The sequence below is a fragment of the Gopherus flavomarginatus genome, chromosome 2 (genome assembly GCF_025201925.1).
Source record: "Gopherus flavomarginatus isolate rGopFla2 chromosome 2, rGopFla2.mat.asm, whole genome shotgun sequence".
Taxonomy (NCBI): domain Eukaryota; kingdom Metazoa; phylum Chordata; order Testudines; family Testudinidae; genus Gopherus; species Gopherus flavomarginatus.
Genome location: NC_066618.1, coordinates 240,781,123 through 240,804,369, shown reverse-complemented (window position 1 = coordinate 240,804,369; position 23,247 = coordinate 240,781,123). Strand labels below are relative to the sequence as shown.

The following is a 23,247-nucleotide window of genomic DNA, read 5'->3' as shown; positions in this document are numbered from 1 at the left end:
CTGACTGTGCAAAATGAACTAATCGTTCAAAATGACATTACCTGTTTTGCATGCACAAAAGGACACAAACACAAATTTTGTGGAAACTTACAGAAGCTTATTGAAAAATTTGATTCTGAATGTTAAAAGAGGAGACAGAGTGGGTGAGGTAATATCATAGAATCATAGAATATCAGGGTTGGAAGGGACCTCAGGATGTCATCTAGTCCAGCCCCCTGCTCAAACCAGGACCAATTCCCAACTAAATCATCCCAGCCAGGGCTTTGTCAAGCCTCACCTTAAAAACCTCTAGGGAAGGAGATTCGACCACCACCCTCAGTAACCCATTCCAGTGCTTCACCACCCTCCTAGTGAAAAAGTTTTTCCTAATATCCAACCTAAACCTCCCCCACTGCAACTTGAGACCATTACTCCTTGTTCTGTCATCAGGTACCACTGAGAACAGTCTAGATCCATCCTCTTTGGAACCCCCTTTCAGGTAGTTGAAAGCAGCTATCAAATCTCCCCTCATTCTTCTCTTCTGCAGACTAAACAATCCCAGTTCCCTCAGCCTCTCCTCAATATCTTTAATTGGACAATCTTCCACTGGCAAGAGAGAGACGCTTTCAAAAGATACTACCTCATCTACGACCTTGTCTCTCTCTAATATCCTGGGACCAACATGGCTACAAGAACAATGTATATGTTAAAAGATGGTGTTATAATTAAGGTGATTTTAGGCATGTTGTAATTAGGAGCTAGTGCACAACATTTTTGCAGTGGAAAGCTTTTTACAGAGACTGTGAAGAAGAGTGGCTTTTATTTATTGTAATGTACCTGATTTCCACAAAAGGCTGATTTTCCATTTTGTCACCATAATATTCAGTAAGGAATACAGTTAGCCAAAGTGCAGCTGTGAAATGATTTTTTAAAAGGTTATGTATGTAGCGTTTAGTTGGTAATGTCCTGATGGTAACTCAGATCCTGCGTTAGGGTCCACCCATGTGGATTCCAGTGGATATCCATGGGAAGCCACAAAGGCATAAGCATCTGTCCACATAGATCTCTCCGCAAAATCAGGACTTTGGTTTGTATCCATTTACAACGTACAATGACTAAAAATCTTGTTTTATTCTTTAGGAATAAGTCAGCAACCTGATCCAGGCTTCACTGGGGCTACAGCTCCCCAGAGTCCACTGATGTCCCCAAGAATGGCTCATACTCAGAGTCCTATGATACAGCAGTCTCAGGCTACTCCTGCCTACCAGTCCTCTACAGAGATGAATGGGTGGGCACAAGGAAATATGGGTGGAAACAGGTAAATCTACAAAAATACAAATGCCATAATTTCATTATTAAATTCTGCCTTGTGTTTATCTCAATTAGTATTCACGAGAGGAAGTATTTACATTTTGTCTGTACCCTGCTTTCTAGACATTTTACACTCATTCTACTATAATAGACTCCTTATGTAATTTTTAAATTTTGTTTTATTCTGTGTATTAACAATCTACTGCTAATAAAGATGCCTTAGTTATACTGCTTTAGTGCCTGTGTACTATGCAGAGAAAGGGCTGATGTGTAAATAGTGTAATGCATATAAGATGTGTTGAAAAGCTTTTAATGTGACTTTCACTTTGAGTAGAAATTCTGCTCCTACACACTCTGGATTTTGTATAAGGCTTGGGAGGGGATCTTCCACAGTTCATGGTTCTTCAGTTATTCCAAGGTCTCGTTCATGAATGTGAAAGACGTCTGCCCTAGACTTTATGCTGTGCGGGCCAAGTTTTCAAAACCTTATGCTTGAAGTCTGTCAGCAAAAGTTTCAGCACAGTTGCATGCCTACACTTGAGTCCACTTGCTGTAACCATGCATTCAGATCTGGTATTCATGTGTGCCAGTGGCCTCCTACAATAAGCATGCAAAATGATCTTGAAAACTTACCAGTCCAGATGCTAAATATACTTGATTCCCCTCTACTATGATGATAATAATTGGGGGGAACTGGTATTTTACATCCCCTCCAAAAATTCCTCATCCCAAGCTGCTTTAGACCTACGTAGCAAGTAGAAAGCAAGACATATAAGTTGCTATTATGCACGTACAACAGATTGGTACACTCAGACACATTAATTCTGCATGTGGGCAAAGGCATGCATTTTAGTGCACAGACATCAGGCCTTCAAGTTTGAAAGTATAGCCCACTGATGCCTGCAAAGCAGCTGTCCTTGGACATTAGTGTATATTGCATGTATAAATTTTAGTCTGAGAAATATTCTGAGAGAGTGATTTCTTAGTGGTGTCAACGTTCTGAGTCTGACACGTGGCTTTTTTTCATTCCTTGATATAGCATGTTTTCACAACAGTCCCCTCCACATTTTGGGCAGCAAGCAAACACCAGCATGTACAATAACAACATGAACATCAGTGTATCCATGGCAACCAACACAAGTGGCATGAACAACATGAACCAGATGACAGGGCAGATCAGCATGACCTCAGCGACCTCTGTGCCTACATCAGGGTTGTCCTCCATGGGTCCTGAGCAGGTGAGAATTTAAGGACCTGAGACCATAGCTGGAGGATTTACTTGACTTGTAATTTTTTCTGGGAAGCTGAGATTGACTGTAGCGGCTAGCTTATTTTGAAAATGGTATGTTAAAAAGAAAAGCTTCCGTTTTAGCTCTGCATTCAAAAGACTGGATGACAAATGCACCTTTCACATCTGAATTTCTGATTCAAATCCAGGTCCACAGTAGTCAGCATCTGCTTGATTGCTCCATAGCTTCTGTGGAATGAACTTGGTGATCATATTCAGTGGTTCTCAAAGCCGGTCCACCGCTTGTTCAGGGAAAGCCCCTGGCGGGCCAGGCCAGTTTGTTTACCTGCTGCATCCACAGGTTCGGCTGATCACGGCTCCCATTGGCTGTGGTTCACCACTCTAGGCCAGTGGGGGCAGCAGGAAGCAGCAGCCAGAACATCCCTCGGCCCGCGCCGCTTCCTGCCACCCCCATTGGCCTGGAGCCGCGAACCATGGCCAGTGGGAGCCACGATCGGCCGAACCTGTGGACACAGCAGGTAAACAAACTGGCCCGCCAGGGGCTTTCCCTGAACAAGCGGCAGACCAGCTTTGAGAACCACTAATCTAGTTCAGTTCGCAATAGATGGGTTTCCACAGCACAATTGACACTTATTGGTTCCCTTGTTAATCATCTCAGCAATGGAGCCAAGGACAGAATGGGCATAAAGCTATTTTCTGTGGGTGAGGATAAGGCACATTGCCACAGTAGTGTTTTGGAGATGATTAAGTTGTCATTGTCCATGCTGTACCTGCTATATGGATAAATAGGACTTCAGCCTCAAGGACTGTTATTCTGGCAACTGTCATGAGCACAAAATTCACACTGTTTATAATGTAATGTAGTTAAGGCAGGTAGCTAATTCTGTTCTTACACCCTGAAGAGCTTTACACATGTACTTTTCTTTGGGGCTGTTACGTAGAATGCAATTTTCCCCTTACATAACCAGTAAAATAACATTTTACTTTCAGTTTTATCCATGTGATTCTCCATGATGAAATTCACACATTAAACTAAAAAGGGCTTGAGAAAAAGATTATCTCAAATTATCAAACAATATGGTAGTTGGGGACTGAAATTTCACTTAGACAACACACAAGTTTCAAATAATGTTCAATGCAGTAAAACTAATTAAAGCAATGGCAGATGGGAGTAGAGATTCGAAGGGGACAATCGTGAGAGAAAGGTGGAAGGTCTTCTCTTGTTTTTCGTCTAAGTGAATGTCACTTCTCCAAGCCAGAGCTTTATACTATTAGATGAGTCCTAAGGGTTCTCATCTGTTCCTTATTAACTTCAGTGACACACCAACCCTCTAGCTGTTGATGGTACTCAAAATAAACATTTAAACCCTCTCATTATCTGGGGAACAAGAATTTCAAGGTTATTTCAAAATCCCAATCTCACGAATTACAGCATTTTTTAAAGTCTGCCTTCCAAGCCACTGAGGCAGAGCAAGTGGTTGCAATTTCTTGCAATACTAGAGGAGGTAGGAAGAAGAGGGGAAGGGGAGAAGGAAGTGTTTATTTGGCCAGAGCTTTCTTTACAGATTTGATTTTCCACTCAACTCTGGCTACTCATTTTTGCCAAGCCATCCTATTTTTGTTTAAGGCATGGGGCTAGTGATTCCTGTTTGGAATTTTGAGTCGTGTACAGATTTATTTACTGGGATGTTTGAGAACCAGCTTAAAATTTCCGCAGCAGTGCAGGAGAGACTTTGCAATATGTTGAATGAACCATTAAGTAGCTGTCTACTCAAGGTTTGCTCTGTTCGATGTTAACTTTCTTAGTCCACACAGATGCATTACTGCCAAAGTCAAAACTGGCCTGCTGTTTGCTAAGAATTTGTTTTCAAAAAATTGTTTCAAGGTATCTGGGATATTCTACATATAGAATCAAACAAAGGAGTCAGGAAATGATTAGAGACCTCATTGCGAATGTTGCACCCTGGCTCAGCTCAGTTGGCAGGAAGGCATGGTAACTTGCTTCAGAGCAAACGGATTGCAAATTTGTCCTCTTTTTGCTTTTATTTGGGTTTAATACTTAGTAACACAATTTGGCCTGTATTTTTATGGCATTATCTCTAATGCTCTGGAAGAACCTTCAGCTAAAAGTAAAAATTACTAATTTCTATGTCACCTTGTTTCTCCGATTAAACAGCAATTGTCGTCAGAAGAGTTACTGTGTAAAAATTCAGAGGGGTAGCCATGTTAGTCTGGATCTGTAAAAAGCAACAAAGAGCATGCTCCAAAATGTCTTAGTCTATAAGGTGCCACAGGACTCATTGTTGCTGTGTAAAAATTATATTTTTGGTTTTTTTCTTTCAGTAATTTCCAAATAAAATGTCTTTCATTTACAAAGCTAAAATTATTTTCCTAACTGCCAACACTGCAAACTAGAATGCTGGCATCATCGGTGGCAATAATAATAATTCTGCAGTTGGAACATGGCTGATGATTGTGTTGATATTGTGTAAGGCAGACTAGAGCCAGCTTGTTTTTCCATAGCTGTACTGCCTCTGCAGTGACAATATAAATCTTACCCACACATAAATCATATTGCTTTCTTTGTTACAAATATTTGTTTTGGATTCATTTGGATGTGATTTGATTTTTCGCAATTTAAATTGTTTTCCAGTCCCTTTCCCGCACTTTGGAACAAAATAGAAAAGAATTCACACATTCAGCCTTTGCATGTTATAACAACTCTACTACTGCACAGTTGTCAATGACAGGAAATATTCTGCATGTACAAATGCAGTTGTTTAACCCAAACACAGAAGAATGAGTTCATAGATTCATAGATTCTAGGGTCAGAAGGGACCAATGTGATCATCTAGTCCGACCCCCTGCACAAAGCAGGCCACAGAACCCTACCCATCCACTTCTATAACAAACCCCTAACCTATGCCTGAGTTATTGAAGTCTTCAAATTGTGGTTTGAAGACCTCAAGCTGCAGAGAATCCACCAGCAAGTGACCCATGCCCCACGCTGCAGGGGAAGGCGAAAAACCTCCAGGGCCTCTGCCAATCTGCCCTGGAGGAAAATTCCCTCCCGACCCCATATATGACGATCAGCTAAACCCTGAGCATGTGGGCAAGACTCGCCAGCCAGCACTCAGAAAAGAATTCTCTGCAGTAACTCAGATCCCATCCCATCCAACATCCCATCACCAACCACTGGGCATACTTATCTGGCGATAATCAAAGATCAGTTGCCAAAATTAGGCTCTCCCATCATACTATCCCTTCCATAAACTTATCAAGCTTAATCTTAAAGCCAGATATGTCTTTTGCCCCCACTACTCCCCTTGGAAGGCTGTTCCAGAACTTCACTCCTCTAATGGTTAGAAACCTTCGTCTAACACTCTCCAGGCCCTTTCTTTGCAGAGCACAGTTCAGTATCTTCTGAATTTTAATTTTTCAATAAAGGGTTGAAAAATCCATTCCCCTGCTTGTCATTAAGATGGGGAAACCTTCCCTGACAAGAGTAGGGGCTTCAGCCATCAATTTCTGCAGATTTTAAACTTTCGTGCTAAAAATAATTAAGCTTCTAACCCTTCTAGTGGAAAAGACAACTTTCTGAATGTGAACTGCTTGTAAACTATGCAGGATTTTTTTCCCGGCTCTTTAGAGCAAATGCTCCACTGTCCATGCTGCTCATCGCTTTGTTTCTACTTGGCAAACCAATGAATAGCAACAGAGACCACACTGAAGGGGGCACTAAGGGATTAGTGGATGCCGGTCCCTCTTCTCCCCTTGCTGCAGCCAAAACTATTGTGAAGGGTAGTATAGTGAAAGAACCTCATCCTCCCAGCAGCCAGGAGGCTCTGGAGGAGGAGAGGAGACAGAAAACTTCTTTTCCCTAATCAGTGTTAATGGGATGCAGTACCCGTGTTTTCTCTTTGTACTTCCTTCCAAAAGCTGTGTTGTGGTGTGCAGGTGCAGCAGTAACAACTGCCTCTGTCAGTGAAATTCGGAAGATAGCAGGTAGCTTATAGCTTCAAGCCCTTCCCAGCAGGCAGCTCCTCTTAGAATGACACCAACTTAATAATTAGAGCAGGTTAAGAAAACATGTACAAGCTGACAATACCAGGAAAGAATTTTTTTTTTTTTTGGCCAGTCAAATAAGATAATATGATTCAGATACACACGCGCACACACTGAGTAAGAAAGGTGTCATTTTTACATAGGCACTTCTCTGACCCTAGCGTCTCTTCAGAGGTGGGAGATAATGTACATTTGGAACATGGCTTATTAGTTTCTAATATTCTCTTTTTACATTTCCTTCAAATTCTCTGACATACTTTTGAATTAATCTGCTTCAATATCTCATTTTAACTAGGTTAATGATCCTGCTATGAGGGGAGGCAATCTTTTTCCAAACCAGCTGCCTGGAATGGATATGATAAAGCAGGAGGGAGATGCATCTCGGGTAAGAAGTCTCTCTCTCTCTTTCTCTCTCACACACTCACACAACTAAACCATTAATATTTGAAGGACTAAAATGTGTACAGGTGTCTTATTGTTTAAAGGAGCAGAAGATAGCTAGGGTACTAGTAGTTTTTCTTTTGAATAACCAGTGACTTAATCATTCTTTCTCTGGATGGCATTTTTTTTAAAGGCTTTTACAGTAAATTTTATTTTTAATTTAGCTGGTGGTGACATCTATATTAAGGATCCTAGTTTAGATCCCGAATGGTGTGTTTACATCTATATTCTGTATTTTTCCATTAACATCTGTTGATAAGACAATTAAGTTCATCAAACTTATTCGTAGTTTGTTTGCTTTTTCCGGAACAATGATACAAGTGTTTGCAGAAGGAGGGAAGCCTCACTGCTGGTTTGTATGTCCACTGCTACTTATTTAACCTCAAGTGTCGTGTTGTTTAAGTGTTACTCCTCTTTTCATTGTGTTGTACTTAGGGCAACAATTTCAAGTATTATTTAATTTGTTACCTTATAGACAGTACTTGCTTTAAGGAGAGTGATGGTGCTGAGCTGACTAGGCACAAATTTCCAGTTGATGAAGTACTTAGCACTTACTTGGGACAAAACTGATTTGCATTCCAGGCAGTAGTGTATTGAAGAGAAGTTACTGTAGTCCTCTTGGACAGTAGCCAGGTAAATGAGGTGGATTTTGTAAATGTCCCCTCACTGGAAGGTTCTTCGTAGAAAATAACCTTCTTCTTCGAGTGATTGCTCATATCCATTCCAGGTAGGTGTACGCGCCGCGCGTGCACGTCTGCCGGAAACTTTTTACCCTAGCAACTCCAGTGGGCCGGCAGGTCGCCCCCTAGAGTGGCGCCAGTATGGCACCGGATATATACCCCTGCCGGCCTGCCCGCTCCTCAGTTCCTTCTTACCGCCGTGTCGGTTGCTGGAACTGTGGAGTGCGACTTGCTGACCTCCACGTCCCTAGCTCTCCTGTACTTGTTCGTCGTTTTTAGTTGTAAATAGTTCATAGTTAAGTAGTAGATAGACTGTTAGCATAGTAGTTAGTTAGAATCTTGTATATAGTTGTCTAACATCGCTTGCGGGTGGGCCGTTGCCCTCCCCGGCACCGGGCCCATGCCTGGCTCGCCGGGCTTCAAGCAGTGCTCGGCATGCAAGAAGCCGATGCCTACGAGCGATCCCCACGACGTGTGCCTTAAGTGCCTGGGGGAATCGCACATCAGCGAGAAGTGCCGCATTTGCAAGGCCTTTAAGCCTCGCACGAAGAAGGAGAGAGACCAAAGACTCCGCGCTCTCCTTATGGAAGCGGCTCTGTCTCCGGCACCGGCAGCGCAGTCAGCCAGTTCTACTCTGGCACCGGACCGCGCCGGCACTGGCAAGACTCCCCGGCACCGACCATCTCTGGCACCGGGAGCAGACTGACGTCCCTCGGCGTCTGCAACACCATCGAGGCAGGCCCGAGTGGAGCGCCCGGCACCTACCCTGGGCGCGGCACCGCCTGCAGGGCTGCTGTCGACTCTGGGCCCGGAAGGTCCGTCGAGTCCAGCCCCTCCTAGCTCCCCCTTAAGATCAGGGGTCGAGCTACGGGTACCATCTACGCCGGAGACCTTTGCCTCGGCTCGGGACTTGATCGCAATGACGGAGCCGTCGCAGCCTCAGCCGGCACCCCCGGGACGGGTAACCTCCAGGGGTAAACCAATGCTTCGAGCGCTATCTCCCGAGTCCCGGCACCGATCACCCCGGAGGCGTGAACGCTCGCGCTCGGGGCGCCGCTCGGAGTCCCGGCACCGTTCTCCTAGGCGGTACCGGTCGTACTCGCGGCACCAATCGCCATCTGCATGGTCTCGGTTGGGCTCCTCTCACCGCCGGCACCGAGACTCCAGGAGCCGTTCATCTCGGCGTTCGGCTCCTCGGTCGACCTCCCGGCACCGAACCGGTGGTAGGTCCCGATCCCAGTTGACCTCCCGGCACCGCGCCGGTGGCAGGTCCCGGTCTCCGCTGCCGTCCCGGCACCGCGCTCATCGAAGGTCGTGGTCCCGCTCCCGGCACCGACATCGATCCCGATCCGGATCCCGGCACCGATGTGGGTCGCGGCACCGAGCCTCGGCACCGAGGGGAGCGTCGGTCTTGGCACACAGAGTCGCATACCAATCAGGCTCAGCGCCTCCATGGCCTTCCAGGGAGCCATCGGTCTCTTCCCAGACTGACAGCGCTATGCCATGGGCCAGGACAGACACTCGGCCCTGTTCCAGGACCCTCCACCACAAGAGCGAGGGCCTCAACAGTGGGGGTTTTGGACCCCATGGGTGTATTCCCAAGCCCAGGGTCCGCAACATATTACCCCCCGCCCTACGGGGGAACGCAGACCACCGGAGGCGACGGTATCTAGACCCCCTCACTCCCCGGAAGCAGACGGCAGGTCCAGTCACTGGGACCCAGAGCTTCCTCCAGAGACGGAGGTGCAGCCCCACACGGAACCCCCCGTGGACACTTTGTTGCCGGGGGTTTCCTCGTCCTCTTCTCCGGATGAGGCAGTGGCGGGTACCTCGTCCTCCAGTCCTCCCCCGCTGGATCTTAGGGCACACCAAGACCTCCTCCGCCGGGTGGCACAGAACCTGGACTTGCAAGTGGAGGAGGTGTCTGAAATTGAGGACCCGGTGGTGAGCATCCTTTCCACCGATGCGCCCACCAGAGTGGCCCTGCCCTTTATAAAGACAATCCAGGCCAACACCACTAACATCTGGCAGTCACCGGCCTCCATCCCTCCGACCGCTCGAGGGGTGGAACGAAAGTACATGGCCCCCTCGAAGGGCTATGAATACCTATACATTCACCCGACACCCTGCTCTTTGGTAGTCCAGTCGGTGAACGACAGGGAGCGCCACGGGCAAGAGGCCCCAGCGCCTAAGTCGAAGGAGGCGAGACGAATGGACCTCCTGGGCCGCAAGGTCTATTCGGCGGGGGCGCTACAGCTCAGGGTCTCAAACCAGCAGGCCCTCCTCAGCCGCTACTCCTTCAACTCATGGGTAGCGGTGGGGAAGTTCGCGGAGCTCTTGCCTCAGGACGCCCGCCAGGAGTTTTCCACCATCCTGGACGAGGGCAAGAAAGTAGCAAGAACATCGCTACAGGCCTCCCTTGATGCTGCCGACTCGGCCGCTCGGACCCTGGCCTCGGGGCTCACAATGCGCTGAATTTCTTCGCTGCAGGTCTCTGGCCTTCCACCGGAGCTCCAACATACAATCCAGGACCTCCCCTTTGAAGGCCAGGGCCTGTTTTCTGATAAAACAGACCCTAGACTAAAAGACCTCAAGGACAACAGGGTCATAATACGGTCGCTGGGAATGCATACGCCTGCGACACAGCGCAGGCGATTCCGGCAGCAAAACCAGCAGCAGCAACGGCGGCCGTACCCTCAGTTCCGCCCGCGGCAGGACCTCTCTAGGCGCCGCGGCAGGAACAACCGCCGCAGGAAGTCCGGTGGCCAAACGGGGCAGAACCAAGGCTCCACCAAGGCCCCTCCAGGGCCTAAGCCTTCATTTTGAAGGTGCGCCCGAGGGCGCAGTACCAGTTTTCCCTCCGGATCCCTCCCCGCAGTTTTCCAACCATCTTTCTTTTTTCCTCCCTGGGTGGACCCGAATAACGTCGAACCGTTGGGTCTTGCTTACGGTGCAGGCCGGTTATCGCCTGCAGTTTTCTTCGCCCCCCCCCCCGCCCCACCATCCCCGTCCCTCTTCAGGGACCCCTCTCACAAGCAATTCCTCCGTCAGGAGGTGCACGCGTTCCTTGTCAAGGGAGCCATAGAGGCGGTTCCGGAAAACGAGAAGGGCAAGGGGTTTTATTCCCGCTACTTTCTAATCCCCAAATCCAAGGGCGGCCTCAGGCCCATCCTCGACCTGCGGGAACTCAACAAATATATCGTGAAGTTGAAGTTCCGTATGGTATCCCTTGGAACCATCATCCCATCCCTGGATCCCGGAGACTGGTACGCCGCCCTCGACATGCAGGACGCTTACTTTCACATCTCCATTGCCCCCCAACACAGACGTTTCCTCTGCTTTGTGGTCGACCGCCAACATTATCAATTTGCGGTCCTTCCGTTTGGCCTCTCTACGGCCCTGAGGGTGTTTACAAAATGCATGGCAGTCATCGTCGCACACCTTTGACGTTGCCGCATTCATGTCTTCCCCTACCTGGACGACTGGCTGATCCGAGGCACATCGGAGCTGCAGGTCCGCGACCATGTCGACAGGATCAGCACCCTCTTTGCTGCCTTGGGCCTCGTCATCAGTGTGGACAAGTCTACTCTGCTCCCCACGCAGTGGATAGAGTTCATCGGGGCCGTTCTGGACTCTACCCTGGCCAGGGCCTTGCTACTCTTGCTCAGGTTCCAGTCGCTGTCGGCCATCATTCTGCGCTTGCAGGCGGCCCCGCTGACCTCTCTACGAACATGTCTGGCCCTTCTAGGCCACATGGCAGCCTGTACGTTCGTAACGGCATATGCCCGACTCCGCAGGAGGCCTCTTCAATCATGGCTCATCGCGCAGTATCGGCCGGCCAGACATTCGTTGGACACAGTCGTCACCGTTCCTCAGAGGGTGCTGGACTCCCTTCGCTAGTGGCTGGACCAGTCCGTAGTCTGTGCTGGGCTCCCGTTCCATCCGCCCCAACCCTCGGCATCCCTGACCACGGACGCCTCAGATCTGGGCTGGGGGGCACACTGTGGCATCCAGAGAACTCAGGGCTTGTGGACACCTCAAGAGATCAACCTCCATATCAACATACGAGAGTTGAGAGCGGTCCGCCTTGCTTGTCAAGCGTTTGTCCATCTCCTTCAAGGTCGTTGTGTCGCGGTGTTCACCGACAACACGACGACCATGTTTTACATCAACAAGCAGGGCGGCACCAGGACCTCTCCCCTGTGTCTCGAGGCAATGCGCCTCTGGGAGTTTTGCATAGCCCATTTGGTTCACCTTTCCGCCTCCTATCTCCCGGGAGTGCGGAACAGTCTAGCGGATCGGCTGAGCAGATCCTTCCGTTCGCACGAGTGGTCCCTCCGTCCGGACATCGCCCTCTCACTCTTCCAGAGGTGGGGTCGTCCCCGGATGGACCTCTTCGTGTCCAGGCAGAACAAGAAGTGTCGAGCATTCTGCTCCTTCCAGGGTCGGGAACCAGGGTCTCTAACAGATGAATTCCTGATCCCATGGACGGCCCACCTGTGTTACGCATTCCCTCCCGTTCCGCTGATACACAGGGTTCTCCTCAAGGTGCGCAGAGACAGAGCCCGTGTGATTCTCATAGCTCCAGCATGGGCCAGACAGCATTGGTACCCCATGTTGCTGGACCTCTCAGTAGCCAACCCAGTTACCCTGCCCCTACATCGGGACCTGATCACCCAGGACCACGGCAGGCTCTGTCACCCGGACCTTCCGTCTCTACACCTTTCGGCATGGCTCCTGCGTGGTTGACAGGCTCCGAGTTGCGCTGTTCTACCCCGGTTCGGGAGGTTCTCATGGGCAGTAGAAAGCCTTCCACCAGGGCGACTTACTCAGCTAAGTGGAAGCGTTTCTCCTGCTGGTGTTCAGAGAAAGCTCTTCGCCCTATGGAGACTCCCGTCACCACTATTTTAGACTACATCTGGTCCCTCAAGACCCAGGGTCTGGCGTTGTCATCCCTCCGGGTCCACCTAGCGGCCATCTCCGCATTTCATCCTGGAATGGACGGATGTTCTGTCTTCTCCCACCCTATGGTGGCGAGATTCCTGAAGGGACTGGAGCGGCTCTATCCACAAATCCGCCCTCCGGCCCCTTCATGGGACCTCAACCTGGTCCTATCTCGGCTCATGGGCCCTCCATTCGAGCCATTAGCTACTTGCTCCCTGCTCTACCTCTCGTGGAAGACCGCCTTCCTAGTGGCCATTACCTCAGCTAGACGAGTGTCAGAGCTGAGGCCCCTCATAGTGGACCCACCGTATACCGTCTTCCATAAAGACAAGGTACAGCTGAGGCCTCACCCTGCCTTTCTTCCCAAGGTGGTCTCAGCTTTCCATGTTAACCGAGAGATTTTCCTCCCCGTCTTTTTCCCAAAGCCCCATTCGTCCCGCAGGGAGCAACAGCTCCACTCGCTAGATGTCCGTCGGGCACTAGCATTTTATGTGGACAGGACCAAACCCTTCCGCAAGTCCCCCCAGTTATTTGTGGCGGTAGCGGACCGGGTCAAGGGGCTGCCGATTTCCTCCCAGAGGCTATCTTCCTGGGTTACCTCCTGCATCAGGACCTGCTACGACCTGGCCCACGTTCCGACGGGCCGTGTGACTGCTCACTCCACCAGAGCACAGGCATCATCGCTGGCTTTCCTTGCCCGCGTGCCAATCCAAGAGATTTGTAGGGCGGCCACCTGGTCATCGGTCCACACATTCGCTTCCCATTACGCCCTGGTTCAGCAGTCCAGAGATGATGCGGCCTTTGGCTCTGCAGTACTCCAGGCCCCGACCTCTCACTCCGACCCCACCGCCTAGGTAAGGCTTGGGAATCACCTACCTGGAATAGATATGAGCAATCACTCGAAGAAGAAAAGACGGTTACTCACCTTTGTAACTGTTGTTCTTCGAGATGTGTTGCTCAGATCCATTGCACACCCGCCCTCCTTCCCCACTGTCGGAGTAGCCAGCAAGAAGGAACTGAGGAGCGGGCGGGCTGGCAGGGGTATATATCTGGTGCCATACTGGCGCCACTCTAGGGGGCGACCTGCCGGCCCACTGGAGTTGCTAGAGTAAAAAGTTTCCGGCAGACATGCACGCGCGGCGCGTACACCTACCTGGAATGGATATGAGCAACACATCTCGAAGAACAACAGTTACAAATGTGAGTAACTGTCTTTTCCTCGTCTTCAAAGAAATCTTGTTACAACAAACATGATATCTGGGACCTGGTGTGATTGGAGACAAGGTATAATATTTTTTCTGTGTAATCCAAACATCAAATCAGTGGAAACCCACACAAAATATAAAAAAATGGTCAGTATCAATAGAAATGTCCTTGCCCAGGAGTCTTTAAATCAGAAATGATTAAATGTACTTGGATTTAAAACAGTATGAAAACTATACTGGTACCCTCAAACTTTCAAAATGCTGGCAGAATACCATATGTGAAGCAGGGATTGTTCTTCTGTAGTATGATCCCAAAGCACCATCTAGTGGCTGCTGTGTTAATTACCATATCTTACCTCTAGTGTTCCTTTTCTCTCATCAAAGCTGCCACATTTCCTATATCCTCACTCTAAGGGTACGTCTACACTACAGGATAAATTCGAATTAGCTTAAACCGATTTTATAAAACAGATATTATAAAGTCGATTGTGCACGTCCACACTAGGCACATTAATTCGGTGGTGTGTGTCCGTGGTCCGAGGCTAGCGTCGATTTCTGGAGCGGTGCACTGTGGGTAGCTACTGTAAAAGAATGAGGCCAATAATGTCGATTTGCGTCCACACTAACCCTAAATCGATATAGTAATATCAATTTTAGCGTTACTCCTCTCGTTTTGTAGGAGTACAGAAATCAATTTAAAGAGCCCTTTAAATCGATATAAAGAGCAGTGTAGTGTGGACGGGTGCAGCATTAAATCGATTTAACGCTGTTAAAATTGGTTTAACAGCGTAGTGTGGACCAGGCCTTAGAAGAATTGACTTGTTAGACTTTACACAGACCTACCTCACTGAAATAAAGTGCATTAAATATTATTCATTCCTTTAGATGTTAACGCTTGCCATAGAGTCGCATGCGCAGAGTCTCCAGTCTTGAAACCATGCACCACATCACACAAACTTCATAGCTGTTGAAAGCAGCATTAAAGGTGGTCATGGGCATCCCTGTCTGCTCAAACAAAAAAGCAGAGATTATAACCAAGATCCCCAGCTCCTTCTGCCTTAGTTTTTCCTGCCCACATTTTGACTGAGTCAGACAGAACTGTAGCACCAGGGGGCAGCGCCATGCGCGGTCCGTGGAGCTCAGGTACGGGGCAGCGTCACCCGCGGTCCGTGGAGCTCTGGTAGTGGGGAGTGCCACGCACGGTCTATGGAGCTCCAGTATAGACTCCTGAGGAATGCAGGCCTCCTGGCCTAAAGAGAGGGGAGTACTGACACCCCAGGATGGGGTAGCAGGGGGGACACAGGCCCGTCCATCTCCACCATGTCCCAGCCCACGGCCCTAACAATGGGAGAGTGGTCCACCACTGGGTCAGCGGGGATCCATCCACAACACAGCTGAGGCCAGCTGTCAACCAGACTGTTGCCTGTTTTCCCTGGCTGCTTCCTGCTCTCCTCATCGGGTGTACCTGTGTGCAGGGATCATCCTCAATCTTCCCGAGATACACCAAGTGTAGCAGCAGCAGCTCCTCAGTGTTGGGAGTGGCAGGGCTCTTGGAAGCTCAGGCTGGTCTCCAGGACAGCAGTGATTTTCCTTGGCATCCCACTCCAGCAGCAGGGAAGAAGTGTCTGTCTCCTTCGGCAGCTTCCCCCCGCAACAGAGCTACTGGGTTGGCCTTTTATACTTCCCCTTCCTGTCCTGTCCCGCATGGGTGTGGAGCGGGGCCCTCCTGGCTCTGCCCACCAGGTAGCTTGTGGCTTTCCCTCCGTGTCTGAGGTAAGCTACACGTCCTCACTATAGCATCATATTGGCAAGTGGACCTGTTGCCACTGTGGGAAGATTTGCTGCTTGTGCATAGGGCTCTCTTCCTATACCATTGCTAAGCACCACTGACGGACCAACTTTGTCATGACTCTTTTCATCTTTCAAGATGCTGGACAGCTATATATAGCCATAATTTTTCTCCTTTTGTATATATATTTTACCTACTCACATGGCTTAATCTTTATTATGTCACAGTGAAACAAATTCATCCTCTGCAAAAGTCCTTTGAAGTTACTAGAATAAATTTGGCCCAATGTGGGCTAGGTACTTTTTGCAATATTTTTTAAATCCTCACTTAGCAAAGTGGCTACACCAAAAGTGTAGTGACATGATTCCTTATGAATTTTCACTTTTGTTTGTCATTTTGCATCCATAAAGTGCTAATACTGTTGCAGTGTACACTGTCACCGTGTACTAAGAATAACCACCAAAGCGTAGTTAACTCCTAAAAGCCAGGGCTCAAATGTAAGGGGGGAGGGGAGTGTGTGTGATGTTTTCACTTATTAGATTGTATGTACGTTCACAGTTTGATCACCTCTACTCTGTTGGATTTCACCGGGCTCCTCAGGCTTGACTCCCTCTCAGAGAGGTTCAGCTATACCTACAGGCAGGGCTGGATTGATGAACAGACACAAACCTAGGGCCCTGGCTGTAAAGTGCCGGGACATAGGCGGTCTGATCTAGTAATCCCAGCTGGGCTGATGTCCACAAATTCAGGACAGCCCACGAGGCAGTAGTCAGCAAGCAGGGATCAGGGTATCACTAGAGCTGCGACTGATAAGCAAGAGTTAGGGTCAAAATTAGGTTTGGGTCAGAGACCAGAGATCAGAGGTAGTTACCAGGCTGGAACCAGGAGGCAAGAGACCAGAAAGCAATGTAGTCTGGAAGTCTGCACCATCCAGGGTTCAATAGTGTGCTTAACCAATCAGAGGGTTGTAGGCTGCTGTCCCTCTGGACCATTTGGGCTGTACTTCTTGCAGTGCCTAAGCTCTGCAGTGGTTCCTGGAGGTGGCACAGTGGGACTGTCAGTTGTCCCTGGCTGCACAGACCCAGGTTCTAGCCCCATGGATTCTTACACTGACTCTCTGAGGCATGTGATCTTTTCAGAATCTAAGCTTTCATTTGAAAATGTTATGTCCAGCTTTCATGGTTGCAAAGAAGTGAATCAAGCGTAAATGATGCAGTGACACCTGCCTGCGTCCATAGACAGCAGCAGCCACTTGAGTGAAGGAGGAAGCTGTGTAGCCCCAAAACCACAACCAAACAGACCAGACTTTAGTTTCTGAGGTCCCAGGGCTAGTCAGCCATTGGGCTCTGCAGGATTAGCTTCTCCTTAATGGTTCATATATCTCCCAAGGCTCCCCTTTTCCATTTTTGCCTATCATCTCAGTGGGTCAGACTATGAAGAAAAAGAGAGAGGGTACATTCCAGGGTGCCACCAACTGAAGGTATCAAAATGAAATGACACTCTCACTAGACTCTGCAGATCTTAATTTTGCAATCAGCCCTCTCCATTCCTATGTGCTGTGAGCCACAGTGAAACAGTTAACAATATTGACATTTAAATTATTGTAGCTGGCTATTTGTGTTAATACCCTGTTGTTTCAGGCTCTCTGCAAGTTTGGGCAAACATCACAGCACTGCTTTGCACATATTTAATGTTTTCATTGTTTTCTTCAAAACATAAGGGATAGCTGGGATCCCTTCCCCTAAAAAAAGGGTAGCAGGCCACTGATGGGCACAGCCAGGCTCAATTTGAGCCCTGCTTACTATGCCAGGCTATTGAATCTGAAGAAGCCCTGAACTCTGAGCCTTGCTAGTTGAAACCTTTCCTTTCTCTCACTCCTTGTTTATTAATTTTATAACACTTTTTAAAAGTGAAACATCAAGAAAATTGTGAATAAAGGATCTGGTTACAACCACAGATTTCAGAGTTGAGAGAAACTCTCTCATTAAACAACCTTGTTATTCACAGTCTCCAAATATTGGGTGATCTTAGTGATCATGAGGCCTGCATTCTTTAGACAAATCCAAATGATTTAAGGATGTGGTCTAACTTGTAGTTCTTGTGCAGGCAAACTCCCATTGCTTTCACTGACAATTCTGCCTACACATGCCTGAAAGATCAAAGACATTCAGTATCAACACACACACATGAAATGCCTTGCTTTGCCAACTTAAATCAAATCTGTACGGACAGATTTTCAAAGCTGGCCACCTAATTTTCCATCTATCTCTGCGTGTGTGTGCGTGTGTCCGCGCGCACATAAACAGAGATTTAGCCACAGTCCAGCAAAGCTCTTAAGCCTGTGAAAACTCCTATTGGTTCCAATAGGTTTAACATACATTTCAATGATGTTTGAATCTGGCTTGGAGTTTGTATATTTTGACTGAGTTTTGTACAGGTGGTTGGTATTTTTAAATGCTTCATATGTGTACAATGCCTAGTATTCTTGACTGTCTTCTCACTATCTATGAAGCACTTGGAGATAATTCATTGACATCTGTTTCCTTTTCCTATTTTTTTCAGAAATATTGCTGACCTTGACAGTTGCTGGTTGCTCCTTTCTTCAGCTGCCTGGGCTCACCAGCCCAAAACACTTACCAGTTTGAAGACCTGCATCTATTTGTTTTGACCCAACTGACCTGCCAAGCCAGTTCCGCTGGAGCAAGCTCAGCTAAACGCTGCAGACAGGATTCAGCTCTGCCTTCCAGAGTGGAGTCAAAACATTGTTGCTGGAAGAGCAGCCTCTTCTCTGACAGTCTGAAGCTAGCGTACAGACAGTTGCTCAGTCTGTTCACTGCATTCACCTTAGTGCAACTTAGATCTCTCCTGCGAAGTAAATGTTGACAGGCAATTTTCACAAACCATGTCAGATTGAATGTATTTAAATGTATGTATTTAAGGAAAAACAACCATGCTCTTGTTCTGTTCCTGTTTAGTTCTAGACCTTGGTTTCTTGCTTTTTGTTTTCCCTGGCTACTCAGTCTCGTGCAAAGGATTCAATTCCATCTGCAAATCAGTGTTTTGAACTAAGGCCTGCATTTTGGGGTTGGGAGTGGGTTGGACGCTAGTGAGGGGTGTGGGCAATGTATGGGGAATAAACAGCTAATCAGTTGGTTTGATTTAGGAAAAGATAGAAAAGCTGGACCTTTGTAGAAAACTATACAGATCAATTTTGAATAGGTTTAAAGTTATAAAACTGACTAAAAACATCTTATGAGAGGGCCGTTCAGTAGGGGCTTTTTTGGTGGTAGTTTAAAAAAAAAATTATAGTGCAAATCATTAATCCAAAAATATAAATGCATTATCTTATTATGGAATTAAATTCCTGCCTGTCTCTCCCGGCCCTCTTTTCCTCCTGCTCCTCTTCTAATAGGATAAAAGAACAGGTAAGCCCTTCATTTCCCAGGTGTGTTACGTGCAGTTTAGTCTGTATGTAACCAGTTGTTGAACAATGAATTCCAATGAGAATGCATTTATTGGTGATGGTAGTGGCAGAATTGAGGCATAATATCAAAAAGAGCTAAAGGCACCTGCTTTAAAATATGTTAATTTCCATTCCCCATCCATTAGCTGGGAAAATAATAATTTGTTTAAAACTTATGGCAGATATCACTACAGATTTACCATCATGCATTTTTAATTCTTTTAAAGCAGTGTGGACTATGAGGAAGTTTTGTAAGGTACATAAAATCCACTTTATATGTAAACAAGCAATAATTTAAGTTGAGAACTTAACTGTTTTAATTGTATAATTTTTTTGTGAGGTATACATGTTGTGGAGTTGATTCCAAATGAGGTACTTCAGTATTAAATTAGATATCTTCATAGCCGTGTGTGTCTCCTGAAAAAGTGTTTTGTAAAGGATCACAATGCCTTGATTAGACCTAATTTGTAGGCTTGAGACTTTTCAACTTGTGATTCTGCTCATAAAGTCATTTATCTAACCTATATTATATGCAGCCACTGTAGGAACCAATTCTTGATTTTTTTGTATGTTTATATTCTTTCTTAATGAATCTTAGAGAAACTGTTACTAAACAAGCCACTGTTAAGGTGACTTTTTTTTCTTGCCCACTGTGGTTGGAATAATCTTTTACTAAACTGGCATCAGTTTCTGAGGACTTGAAATACCGAGAAATTGATGTTTTTGACCTCCTATTCCTCTCTTCTGACTCTCAATCCACACACTTTCTTATCTGAACTCAAATTTTTGATGTCCTTTAAAATGCAGTGCATTTTATAATATCTCATCAGCCATGCCTTTTGGGAGTGGAAGGTTTCTTTCCCTGTAATTTGATTGTTTATTTATGGTGGGGGTTAAAATGTACAAAGTATCTGTTGATATCTATACAAAGCCGAAGAAAGTATGTTAAAGATGATTTAAAAGAGTTGTTTCCCATGGAAGGATTTTCCTGAAAATCAAGGAAATCTGCGAATCCATTTGTTTCCCACTCAGAGGGACTCATAACACACAGGGAACAGCACTTTTCTGCAGTCACCATTTTGTATGTCAAATTCTAAAAGGAAATATTTAGTCAACTGAGCGGTCGTGTTTCGCTCTGGTGGAAAACTTTAAAGTAGCTGTCAGCCTGAGCTCCGTATTCTCGTTGATATGATGACATTTTTATTAAACATACATTATATACCTGACTTAAATTTATTTATATAAGAATTGTATAAATTAGCGGGACTTTAACTTCACACAACACAAAATGTAAATGGGTTTTTAACTAATTTTGTTTGTATTGTATTCCTTTTCAGTGCTCGACCCTTACTTCTTTCAATAGATTAATCTTTTTCACGGTGGACAAAAGAGTAGTTTAAATTTGTCCCTATTCATGACAGATCTGCAAACCTTTATATTCGATTTGTGATTATGATACTTCATTGCCCATTGCCATTTTAAAAGGAAGGAAATTATACCTACTACTTTGGCTCAGAATTAGGTTTTGGTGTTTTGAGTTTTTGACTAGCTAATTAAAAAGAAAAGTGAGTGAAGGAATCTTCAGATCATATTGATCACTGTAGAAGCAAAAATAAATAGCCAAATCAGTTCTCTTCATTATCAGTATTTCTCTTTCTGTACACAGTAAATTTGTTGGAGAAAGTGCTTGGATTTTGTTAAACAGAACAAATAATCAGTGTTCTACTTATATTACTAAATGTGAAAGGCACATAATGTGAAAAGTATACATACATAAACTTGGTCATATGACCCATTTAAGTGTTCATGTAATGTGGTAAGTTTAAAAAGTGAAGTGAGCTGTTTTGCTACAATGAATTAATTTGTACTCAAAGTTTAAAATTTCGTCCCATACCAATATCCCTTTTGGCCTGTATTAATTGAAAGCAATGTTTTTGCAGTTTATATAATGCATTTTTTAATATATGTTTTAAAATGGAGTTCATATGGGCTTAACACATGAAATGGGTGGCACAGCTCCACTTGCAAAACCCAAAGATACACAATCAGTTTTGAAATGCAACTTAAGCCATTAATTGTTGGTGTGAATTTCAAATTTTCTAGTATTTGTATGGTAGTATGCTGCTGAAGAGCAAAAGTATTCTCTGCACAAAAGAAAATTACTGTAGTGGCTTTGATTTTAATTAGAATTTTCTCCCTGGTGTTTCTTTGTAGACTAAAACAAAATCTTTTCAGTTTCTTACTACAGGTAAAGCTATGTGCAAGAACCTCAAAATGCTAAAATCTAGCATAATGCCTTAGATCGGTTTTTAAGTCTTGTATATTCCTACCTAGCTGTCTGATGTATTATATTTGTATAGTGAATTGTGTACAATTTTGGAATAAGTGTATCATCACTTACCTTTATGTTGCTGAATAGAGATGGACACATTTCTTCAAACATTTACTGTCATTTAATTTTTTTCCCCTTTTTGTCAGTTGTGGGTTTTATTTGTACAGTTCCTCATCAAGTTGCATCTGAGATGTGTGTATATGAAAAGATTATACAAGGGTAAAATTAAGCAATATATAAACTATGGTTCTTCAGGAGAAAGCTTACAGTGTTTCAGGTTGTGATTTATTTTCAAAGCGGAGTTGACTCTGAACATCACCTTGTTCACTTGCATTGATGTTTGTATTTCTAGTGTGAGCAGTTTATGCAAAGGTAGATATATTCAGAGAAATTTTAAATACATTTATGCAAGTTAATATTGCTTTGCTGATGCTATTTGCTTATTTGATGTTAAATAATGCTATTGTAAATAAAGAATTCTGTTGTTATTGCATCATTTAATAAATTTTAATGCCTTCGGGTTTTACATGGCTTTAGAGATTTCAACGTGTTTCTGTTGTGTCTTCATTTACTCAAATCTGTGTGTTGAATTTGAAATGACACAAGAGGATGGATCAATCTGTAATTTTTAAAAGGACAATGGTGGCTTTTTTCAGTTTAAGAATCTTATAAATTTTCTAAGTAGTGGTCATGGGGCCTGGATGGCTCATACCTGACAACGGGATTCAAATGCTTTCCTAGAACAATGTTTTGAATCCTGCCGAGGTTGGGCTTGACTGAAAATCGTTGCTTTTAAGTGGCCTATTTGAGATGAGCTCCTTATTGACATTTCTTCACATCACTGTTGGTAATAACTGGGCACCCCGTTTGGCAGTTTCAACAGAGGTCAAGGATGAATGGCATGTAATTTTAACCAATAGAAGGGACCTTCCAGGAAGGGGTAAGACATACTTAGGGTGACCAGATGACAAGAACAAAATATTGCAACACGTGGGAGCAGCCCCAGGCTCACACTCCATGGGAGAAGGGGGGATACAAAGCCTGAGGAAGCTGTGGGTCAGGAGTGCAGGGCCCTGGCTCCGGCTGCATCCCCACCATGGGTCGGGGGCTCATGGCCTCCACTCCAGCCCTGCTGCAAGCCACGGGTTAGGGGTGCATGGCCCCGGCCCCTGCCCACAGCCCATCTGCAGCCCTGCAGCTTACCTGGGGGATGGTTCCCACCCACTGGGAAGCACCTGACAGGTTCCTCTGGCTCCTAAGGTCAGCAGCGGCCAGCGGGGTCTCCACTCCACATGCTGCACCTGCCACAAGCACGGACTCCAGCTGCCATTGGCTGGACGCTGTGGGGGTAGCACTTGGAGGCGTGAGTAGCACGCAGTGCCTCAGGGTCAGGGGCACTCAGGGAGGGTCTGTGCCTTGTCCGCGTCCGCAGCTCCCATTGGCCACGATGGAGCCAACACTTGCGGTAGGTACAGTACGCAGAGACACCCCCTGGCCGCCCCTGTGCCTAGGGGCTGCAGGGTCCTGCCACCTGCCGTTTCCTGGGAGCCACCCCAAATAAGCACTGCTGGGACCCCAGGTGAGTGCTCACCAGGGTAATCCTCCAGCCCTGAGCCAAAATATCGAGACAAATGACATCCTGACCGTACATCAGTCGGGACACGGCACAAACAAATATTGGGACAGTCTCAATTTTATCGGTACATCTGGTCACCCTAGGCATACTGGCAAGGCACTGAACTGCCATTCCCCATGCTTTACCAAATATGCAAAGTAAGACATTCTGTAG

At 46.3% G+C, this 23,247-nt stretch overlaps 1 protein-coding gene across 6 annotated transcripts in view; it reads left to right on the top strand.

The window, feature by feature from the left end:
- Nucleotides 1-21,990, top strand: part of NCOA2 (nuclear receptor coactivator 2) — a 271,000-nt gene extending 249,010 nt beyond the window's left edge. For all 6 annotated transcript variants that reach the window (XM_050940578.1, XM_050940576.1, XM_050940572.1 and 3 more), the window contains 4 exons: nt 1,120-1,297; nt 2,330-2,528; nt 6,900-6,989; nt 18,226-21,990. In XM_050940578.1, coding sequence (XP_050796535.1) covers nt 1,120-1,297; nt 2,330-2,528; nt 6,900-6,989; nt 18,226-18,237 — 479 coding nt within the window. In that variant the 3' untranslated portion in view covers nt 18,238-21,990. The remainder of the gene's footprint in view (nt 1-1,119; nt 1,298-2,329; nt 2,529-6,899; nt 6,990-18,225) is intronic.
- Nucleotides 21,991-23,247: the final 1,257 nt, after the last annotated feature.